Consider the following 10308-nt stretch of genomic DNA (forward strand, 5'->3'; position numbering starts at 1 on the left):
ACACTGCAACACTTATCGATAGTTTTGCTTATACCTCTCGAAATGGTAATAAGGTTTTAAGAAAATGCGTAGTAAAGTTAGTGCAAAATGAAAATGTTTTTTGTGAAATAAAGCAAGTGTAAGTTTCAATCATAGTACCAGGTTGTGCAAAACAATCTAACCATGGCTGCTGCTAGTTACGAAACGTGTTTCGCAGAGTGTGCAAATACCATGAAGTTCTTGTGTATTTCGGTTTATCTGTCGCCGCTTGTCAATGGCTCTAAAACTGTTGATAACGATTAATCATCGATAAATGTAACCTGAATAGTAGTAGTAGTACAATTTCTCGCTCTGGATTTAGTATATGTTTACTTACATACAAACGCACATGCTAGGCTAATAGCAACTTGATATATAAAACAAGGTAAAAGGCGACTGTAACCCAAACCCGACGACAATATGAAATGGCTTGTGTGCGTGTGCCGTAATAAAAAGCAATAAGAAGCACAAGTGTTGTTTGTGTGCTGTGGGGGTGGTGAGGTGGTTAGTCTGTGTGTTGGGCGTGGAACGCACAATTGGCAGGCATATGTATATGCACATATATATATACAGATATATGTATGTATATTTTTGTAAAGTCCAGCAGACAGACAAACTCTGTCCGAATCCGTCTCGCCAGAGTTAACGAAGCGCGAAATTGAGTTAAAGTGACTTGCGGGCTGAGTGTCGTCGGGTTTTGGAAGGCTGTTCGCATTCACCTGTGTCTCTTCGTCATGTTAGTTGGTGATTAAAGTGTTAACTAAGTTCCTTAATTCGCCTGCGCAAAAAACTGTCTGTGCTCACACGCTTCAGCTAATTGTTTACATTGTGTTCGTCGCCTTGCTGGAATTTCTTCTAAAATTCATTTGTGAGCGATCTACACGCGCACGCACACATACATGCACTAACAGACGTGTCTGTGTGTTTTCAATTGGATCATTAATATTAATATAGGCGCGCATTTCAACGATTTCAATTGGCATATGTGTTTGGCGCATGGATTAACGGATTCCATAAATATTTGCAGATTTTGATTTTAATATTGAAAAAAAAAAAAACACATCGCACCAGGCTGTTCGCAATGATGGAGTAAACAGCTGCTGGAAGGGGGAACACACAAGCACCATGTCATTGCAGCCGACAGTTGCAAGCGGCAGCGCTTCAGGCAACCATCAGTTGCTGCGCCCCCAGACGCTGGCGGGTCCGGAGCGGGAGCCCGTCGAATTCAACATCAATCTGGTAGGCGCACCGCCCGAGGTGGAACAGCTGGTTCAGCAGATTAAGTGCGTGGCCGAACAGTTTCTATATCACTGGAAGAGTTTTCCCATTGGTAAGTGCCCAGCACTGCAAATGTGGTGAAATAAGTGTTGATTAAGTTTTGTGGACTTTTACAGTTCTGCCCCAGCCACTGGCGACTAGCACGCTTAATGTAACGGCCAGTAATGCGACAAATAGTGTCAGCGGTCGCAAAAAGCGTCCTATTAATCAGAGTGACCTATTTATAGCGCCGCCGTTTGATGAATTGGATGCGGTTGCCTCCGATGGCAGCGGCGAGCCGCGTCGCCTAACAAATGCACAATTGAAAAGTTTGCGCGAAACTGGGTGAGTCTGGGGTCGTATGCATGCATGCGCACACAAAAATTCGAAGCCTGCTGTCTGGCAAGGAAGTTAATGATAATGATGATGATGCAGGCGAGCAGCAAATATTCACAGTTTTAAAAAGTAGCATGCGCACGAGCGCAGCTGTCGGCGCGTGCTTTTCGCTGAAGATAAACACTAAGCCATGAATCGATAACATTCAAATAAACGAACTTAGCACTGCCGACTGCAAGCCGTTGTACTTACATATGTACATATGTATGTAGCTAACATTAACATGCCGCTGCTATGCTTAGCAGCACCGTTGCACCACTGTGCGCAGCTGTTCTACATACTACACTACTTGTTTTATGCAAACGCTTCGCCCAAACAACAGCAAAAATCATTTGACACTTTGCGCACGCTCACGCAGCTGTTAACAAAAAAAGCAAAAGCAACAATCAAAATAAAAGCATGTTCCACAGTCTTAAGGGTAAACGAGTAAATTGTTGTTTTTTGTTTAGTTTCGTTTAACGTTATTTGCATGCAACATTTTTTTTTGAAATATATTTCATACAACGTTACAACATTAACATAACGACAAAATGCGCAAATATGTGTGTACGTAACTGCATACAGTTACAATTAACGTAAACAAAATGTTTGTATGTGAAATATTCCTGTAAAGCTTGCAAAAGGATAAATATGGAAAGCCGAAGAAATTAACTTTGGAACAATTGGAAACAATACGTAAAAATGGGTAAATAAACAATAAGCAACGAACTAAATAAAATCAAAATAAATGTTTTGCGTGTTTGCCATATTGCATATCAAATTGTTTAGTCAGTGTTCCTTATTTTATACCGATTGTACATACATATATATACACGCATACATATAAAGTTTTCATTTTTCTTTATCCTAACATGCATAAATTATGCGTGGTAATTTCTATTCTGTGTTTTTAAGTACACATTCATAATTTACGCTACGCCAAATTTATGCATGCCGTCGAATCGAATCGAATCGAAAATTCAAAAAAACGAATGCCAACACGAAAAAAATACAGTAAAAAAAAAAAACGTTTTGTCAGTTCTTATGAAAATGTTGCCTCTAGTGTTAAAAGTTTGATTTGCTTTTTTTCTAGGTTTTTTAAAACATAACTTGTGTGTTTGCTGGCGCAAGAGTTTCTTAAAAACATTTTGAGTTATCCATTTGAAGAGTATATAGAAAGTTTACTGGCTTTTTTGAAGATCGAATCATTTTGACAGAGTTGTCAAAGTTTCAATAATATGATTTCATTTGCAATCTATAAAATAGAGTTTACAAATAAACCGCCTGGTTGAAATAAATATTGATTTATATTTATCTTTATTTTACACATTCCTTTGTACTTAATTTACAGTATTAAATGGGTTGTAATTCCTTGTTGGCTTAAACTATTTTTTAGTTAGGCAATGCCAAGGCTGCAAATCCGTTTTGAATTAGAAAATATTGTAATTTATGAATTATGAATAGTTAATTCCATATTTAACCATATTTTTTTGGAGAAAATTTTGTTCAGCAATTAAAGATAAATTGTAAATTAAAATGTATAAAAAATTTGAGACTAAGGATTTAACCAAAACCCCGGTTTCTACAATATTTTTGAGTTTGCAGCTTTGGGCACCATCCAAAATATACAAAAAAATACAAAAAAAAAAAAACAGTCATTTCACTTGCACACACAGACATTTCAAATGTAATTAATTAAATACTAGCATAATTCACACGGATGCGGAAGAATACTCTAAAGAATCTGGCCCACGCTTGAGCATGCCTATAATTTGTCATTAAGTTGTGTCTCGTCCTCGTCTCAATATATGTGTACATATGTGTGTTTTATGTTGCCTTACATTATTAGTCGCCATACATATATTTCCATATGCCATCTAGCTAAGACTTTTGCATTTGCATTCACAGTGAATTCGACGTTCCGAGCTTGCATTTTACTGGTCAGGTGCACAAGTGGCGCCTGTCCCAGCTGCTGCAAAAGGGCACGCTGCGCGCCCACGACTCCTTCTTGAGCGACTTGGCCTTGGCAGCGCGCTTTGTGGTCGTCACGGCCCGAGCTCGCATCTTCTCGCACTTCTTTTCAGTGGTGCATGCAGCGCACGCACTGCTGGAAGCGCTAATCCGGCTGGTGGACATGTTTATCGGTGTGCCCGCTTTGTTGGCACACAATCTGGACTACAAGATCAAGGAGGAACGTTGTCGCTTTCTTATAGCTGAGCTGGTGTGTCGGGTAAGTGTGAAAAACAATGACATTGAGCAACACTCTGCAAACCTTTTTTGACTGGATGTCGGTTTAATCGGAATCTTTTAACTTGCCTTGCAGCCGGAGTTCGAGGATTGTCTGGATGGCCTGTGCTCCTATGTGCGCAAAATGCTGCGTCGAGCCACCATGGAGAAGTTTGATTTTAACAGCTGTGAGGTGTCTCAGCCGGTGCCATATCTGTTCTTGACGCCCAAGGGCCAGGAGATCGATCTGCGTCTGTTCTGTCGGGACATAATGCGCAAGGCACTGCCCGTGCTGGTGGGCATACTGGAGCGCGAGACACGCGGCTGGTTTCTGCATTTTCGTGAGCGTCTGATTGCAGAGCTACGCGCCAAGAAACTGACCGACAAGGAAATTGAGGAGGAGGTCAATGAGGCTGTCATGAAGGAGTATTTGCAGCGTGTCTATAGCTCCATCATGTCCAATGCCAAGCTCGCGGAACTAGGTAACGGTGTGTCGCAGCTGTTGGTGGAGCAAGCCCAGTCGGTGGTCATCATGTACAAGGCCGTCGACAAGGTGCAGCAGGACATTAAGCGAACGCGTGAGGACCACCAGAAGTGCCTGGCCAACGATCACTCTGTGCTGTCCCGCGTGGCGCCCTGGCTACGCTCCAAGCTGCGCCATGCCGAGCAGCACAAGCTGTACAAGTGCGCCTGGTCGGCGCACGAGGAGGCCCTCAAGATGTGCAGCCAGCACAATCTGCATCAGACCGCCTACTTCCTGTCGCGCGATCTGGCATTCATGAAGGAGCGCGAGCCAGTGCTGCTCAAGGAGTTGAAGAATGCTAAGACGCCAACACGCAGCTTCCAATGGGCTTGTCGTATCTGGTCGCCACAGTCTTGGATTATACGACGCAATTTTCAAGGGCAATCGGATGTGATCCCCACGGTCATAAGCCAGCAGGCCACTTCGATAGTCACTCCACGCTCGGATCCCAGTCAGCCGGTATTTTTGGTTGAAAAGGAAATGATACGCACCACCAGTACGCGCTGGCCCTTCTGGCGTCTGTTGAATCTGCTGCAGCGGACCTGGTGCTGGACTTGGAACATGATGTTCCTCCTCGGCATTCTCGTTCCCTGGTGCAGCCCGCTCGGGCTGCGCGCCCTGTTCTGCATCAAGCCGTTCATGCCCGACCTGGAATTGTCTCAAATCAATGGCACGCTTTTCCCACGCAAGACCAGCATCACACAGACGTTAGCCTCACGGCTTATTGAGCTCTGGCGACACATATCAAAATCACGCACTCACTTCGAAACGGAACCAGACACAGGTGAGAGGCCACTATACTTGGTTCTTAGAACAATCTGTAATCTTTATCAATATTCTTGTAGGCTTCATTGGTAAAGGCTTGACACGCAATTTGAATCGAACTTGGAATTACTTTGTCAAAGGCTTTCTGGGCACCATTGTCATTCTGTTTGCATTCCCACTGATATGCTTGGCGACATGTTTCCTCAGCATTGGGCTGGCATTGAGCGCACCGCTTTGGATTCCAGTGTTTGTTCTCCTGTTGCACATCTACATGATACTCGTCTATGATTTGGACGCCCCGGACAACACTCGAAATCGTTACTGTATTCTGCTGGAGGCGCTTATATGGAATTTTCTTATTCAGGGCTTACTGCAACCGCTGGCGGCAATTTTGGTTGCCACGCTGCTTTGCCCCCTGGCGGCAGGTCTTGTGCTGATAGGTAAATGTGTGAATTTATGTGCGTTTTTAGAGAAGACAGCTAATTGTTTATAATTCTTTAGTTGGCGTCGTTCGATACACACTGCGTCTGCTTTGGGATTCGGTAACGTTTCATTTGTTCATCAAGAAATGCGGACGGGTGCCTGCCTCGGATAGCATTGCCGTCAAACGCATTGCTGGTCCGGGCTTGGCTTTGGACTATTATTTCATTATACGGCCGGAGCAGGCTTTGGCAGCACTAGAGGCTAAAATGGAACTGGACGAGCTGCAGGCCTATCAGCATGCCACTGAGCGTGTGGTATTGCAGCCACAGCAAGATTTCCTGCAATTTGTCGAAGCCTGTTTCGGACCCTTCTCCGCCCAGTTGTCGAAAACGGGTCCATATTTAGCACTCGATCGCGAGGCCCAGGATTTGATGAGCTCACTACACGAAAAACTCGAGAAGCGCCGAAGGGAGCTACAAACGAGCCTAACTACGCAGGTTAAATCGCGTATCAAGCTGAACACCAAAGAATTAAAGGTATAATCAAACAGCCTGTCCGCTTTAGAGCTATCTTGATCAAGCAGTATGACGGATCTGAAACATATTAAAGCTTATCTACTTTGCTCTTTACAGATTGCAATACAACTGGCCGCCCATTTACTTGAGAAATACTATCCGTCTCATGTCATCGGTAGACTGTCCATAAGCGAAGAAGAATTTTGGGATAATAAGGTAAAAAAGAACTGCTGAATAACTAGAAGAATCAATCTATAATCTATAATCTCTCTGTGTTCGCTTTGCAGGGTCTCTCGGTCAACGATTGGCCGGGTCTCGCGGGTCTCATATATACCGAGATATTTAGTTTAGATTTTCTAACGCCATTGACTGAAAATGATACGCATTTTAAACTAGAACCACATGCCTCGCTAGATCTAATGCGCTACACGGAGATGGTAAAGAACGCCAACGATGTGATCGGTTCCAAGGGACTGGATTTGTTGGGCAATGTGTATGCGCCACGCGGCAATGTCCAGGTGCATTTACCATTCCTGGAAGTGACCGCATTCAATCCGCGCTCACGCATCACGTTGACTTTTCGTAAGCCCGAGAAGCGGTAAGACATTTGCATGCATTTCCAACACATGAGATTCAATCTATTAGTTATTAACTTTTGATTGTTGTAGCGACATGTCCGTGGGCCTAACGACGCCAAGAGTGCGCGCCCATCGTGCTCAACATATACCAAAAGCCACGCATGATGCCCAAAAGCCCTGGCGACCATGGAAACAGAAGTGCGTGGAACGAAGCGTCACTGAGAAACTGCTGATACCGCTGCCGGTTCCACATCCCGTGCACATTGCCATTGCCATTTACAATCGCGATACGGAACAGCCCATTCCGCTGGACTCAGAGCTGGTCTGGGAGATACTCAAGTCTATCGAAGACTGCCAGAGCGGCGAAGCTATGGTGTGTGCGCTTTCAATTCAACTAAATGTATATTTTGTATTAAAATTCCATATTTGAGTCAGGCTGTGCATTCGGTGGCGCGCTATCATGGAGCCGTCATGGAGTCTAGCAACGATTCGTTGGCCAGCAGCAGTAGCATTGGCAGCACCCGTGACTCTGGCTCCGGCTCTGTGTCTGGCTCTGCCTTGGGCAACGGCACGGAAACTTTACCATGTGGAAATCGTGAGGTGCGTTGGTTCAAACAATTCTACTTTTGAATTTCTAACATTTCCATGCTCGATTTAGGTTTGCACGCAGGTCAAAGTCGACGCAGAACCAGCACCCAGCGCATCCGGTTTTCACTGGACCCTTAGCAATTGGGGTGCCGCGCAAACGGCGCGCCGACGCACTAACTCCAACGTGCGCGTCGACTTGGCCAGTCCCGAGGACATATCGCTGGATACGGATAGCTCGCGTGCTGTTTTTAACAACGCATATGGCACCACAGTCTAACAGGTTTACACTGGTTTGGGCACACAATAGTATATATACAAATATATATATTTACCTTTATATACAGACTAGAGATACAATTACGATTATGTATAAACGCGTGGGCTTCTTAGCTGCATTTCTTCTAAAAAACACTTTCAAATTATTCGCATTATCCAGTTATGCTTTTGTATATCGCACGCATAACAAGTAACATTTCGCGAATTAATAGCTTTATTTAAATTTGATTAATAACAAAGGCTATGAAAGGCAGAATATGTCTGATTGCTGTCGCTCAGCAGCTAAAGCAGCCATGCTAGGTAAAGTGTAATATGAACAAATCTATCCATATACATATATCTATATTTACATATATATATGATATATACACATAAATGAGTTGTTAGTATACAAACTTATACATGCATATATACATATACATATAAATATACATAAACATATATACAATGCATTCACAGAACAATCTAAAAAGCAAACCAACTTAATTCTAGTCGCAAGCAAGTTTTATGCAGCAATTTAACTCAAATTTTTCTTATGCAACTAATTAGTTAAGAATACTAAAAGCAAACGCCTCAACACGGCTTCGGTGACGATTTTAGACCAGTACTAGTTTTTTAATTTTTGTTTTCATTCGAACAATAACAAATTAACTAACAACACACTGTGGTCCATAAGTAAATTCCATCGGCTTTTATGTTTAAAGCTTTATTTAGCATTTTTTAGAATGCATTTATCGTAGCAACTAAATATTTTGTATCTCGATATTTCTCAGTTCAAATACTATCATTGTTTTACAACTTCAATATTGATAAATTGTTCTTTAGTGTCATGCCGGCTTTGTGCTTGATTTGTGTCACCTTTTGGTCAATTTATTTAAGATAGTTTTCTCGAATATTTTCAAGTATCAGATCAGTCTAACATTTTAAATATCAGTTAATGGTTTCAAAGATACATTTTTGTAAAACATGAGTAAGCAACGACTTTACAATATAAAGCAATATATAAACATTAGACACAAGCCTTAGCGAAGGTAGCTAACGTCTACGAAGACACAATCTAATGTGATTCAAAGAAAGATAAATGTATATCAACTCTTTATAGGGTAGATAGGTATTCTAATAGCTGGATCGTGTTTCCAGTACACAACATTTTTATTGTTCACAACGGTGGAACGTTTTTCACATATGTGTATATATTTTTAACAAATACATATGTCAACATCAACAAGTGTAACAATTGCAACTGAATAAATATATATCAGATAGGAAACTCAAGCAGAGTCAGCGCCCCTTCAGGTTGATATTAATGGACTGTAGAAATAAGCGCAAGTTGTTTTCAACAAGATTAAAGTGTTCTTATTGCCTTGTACGATTGAATGTCCATTTTATCTTTGTCGTAATCAATCAGTAAATAAATCACACAGCAAGAGATTCCAAACCGGGGTATACTGAGCGCCACGTTTATGCAATTTCAATGCCTACCTACTCTTGAGTTCTTTAACACCACAAACACACAATCTACAAACTACATCGAAGTACACCTAAAGCCATAAACTGAAGATTATTAGTTAGAATTTCGATCAGTTGAGTCCTTGTTGGAGGATATGTCATAGTAGCAGTCGAGCCGATAAAGATACATTTTTGAGGACGTTTCAAGGCTGTTTTACAGCATTTTAACCGATGGAAAACAATTCTGGCACACACTGTGCAATGGCCATGAGATTTTCTTTGTACCTAACAAAAGATAAACTTAATTTTAGTAATCAAAAATAACAATATTGTAAATGCCACGAATTGTACTATGAGAAGAACAAATATTGTTAATTAATATTAATTATGGTATGACAACTAATTTATATAAACTAATACATACATAGTACTATTACTAAACGTATACTTCTAGGTATATGCCCCTTTGTTTTTACAACTACTATTTCTGCTCTCTTCTCTTCCAAACACTAATACGATTTATAAATGATAGTAATAACAATTAACAAATTATCGTACAAAAGCAGCATTAAACAAAAGGCAGTAAATTGTAATTGATAAACTTTTCACATTTATACATATACCAAGTTAATACAAAGCATAAATGCTAACAATAAGAAAAGTTGCAATAAATGTAATTCCACTCCTTCCCCTAACGTATACCTATGCCCTCCAAGTATTTACTACCAACCTTTCTATTTTATAATTACGTTAATTGCCACACAACTTAAAGTATTAATTCAAAGTACCTTCACTTTACACAATCATAACTTCGGCAGCTTCCAATATTACGTTAAGATTGGCGAAATAATTTTGTTACATTCTCTAAATTTGTTCCACATCTATTGCAAGAATGAAATTATATGTTTGCTCATGCTTCAGTTAAAGCTTATTCTGATAAATAATTTATACAAATGCTATTTTCAGTAGAAGCAAAAATTGAACAAACGAACCCTAATTATGTTTTTAAGCTAGAGTAAATCGAATGAAATCTTTACATACATGCATACAAACATACCCGACATACATAAATATCTAGTTATTAAACTTTAAACATACAGATTAAAGCAAGAACGATAATCTCAAGAGCGCATTGAACAATTTTATGAAAATGAACCGTAGTGTAATTAATATGTAATAAAAAATGTTGGATAAAAAATAAAATTGCATGTGTTTTTATTGTGAGTCAATTGACAGACCCTTAAATTTCGATGATACCCAACTGTATAAATAAGTTTTTTATTTTATAGATTTCCCTGTTGATGCTTTAAATAGT

The 10308-nt window shown here is 40.7% G+C and overlaps 1 protein-coding gene across 4 annotated transcripts; it reads left to right on the top strand.

The window, feature by feature from the left end:
- The first annotated feature begins 30 nt into the window (after nt 1-30).
- On the top strand, nt 31-10184 carry LOC115759401. Of its 4 annotated transcripts, none has more exons than XM_030700287.1 (13): nt 31-118; nt 1046-1348; nt 1413-1620; nt 2285-2356; nt 3559-3880; nt 3974-5183; nt 5245-5604; nt 5666-6123; nt 6220-6318; nt 6390-6700; nt 6771-7053; nt 7116-7280; nt 7339-10184. In XM_030700287.1, the coding sequence occupies exons 2-13, from the start codon at nt 1144-1146 to the stop codon at nt 7543-7545; spliced, it is 3900 nt and encodes a 1299-aa protein (XP_030556147.1). In that variant the 5' UTR covers nt 31-118; nt 1046-1143; the 3' UTR covers nt 7546-10184. The 4 variants fall into 4 exon arrangements, with proteins under 4 accessions (XP_030556147.1, XP_030556150.1, XP_030556149.1 ...); XM_030700289.1 differs by lacking the exon at nt 31-118 and adding an exon at nt 388-403; XM_030700288.1 differs by lacking the exon at nt 31-118 and adding an exon at nt 589-754.
- Nucleotides 10185-10308: the final 124 nt, after the last annotated feature.

The sequence above is a fragment of the Drosophila novamexicana genome, unplaced genomic scaffold (assembly GCF_003285875.2).
Source record: "Drosophila novamexicana strain 15010-1031.04,08,12 unplaced genomic scaffold, DnovRS2.1 tig00000308-arrow-arrow-pilon, whole genome shotgun sequence".
Lineage (NCBI taxonomy): Eukaryota > Metazoa > Arthropoda > Insecta > Diptera > Drosophilidae > Drosophila > Drosophila novamexicana.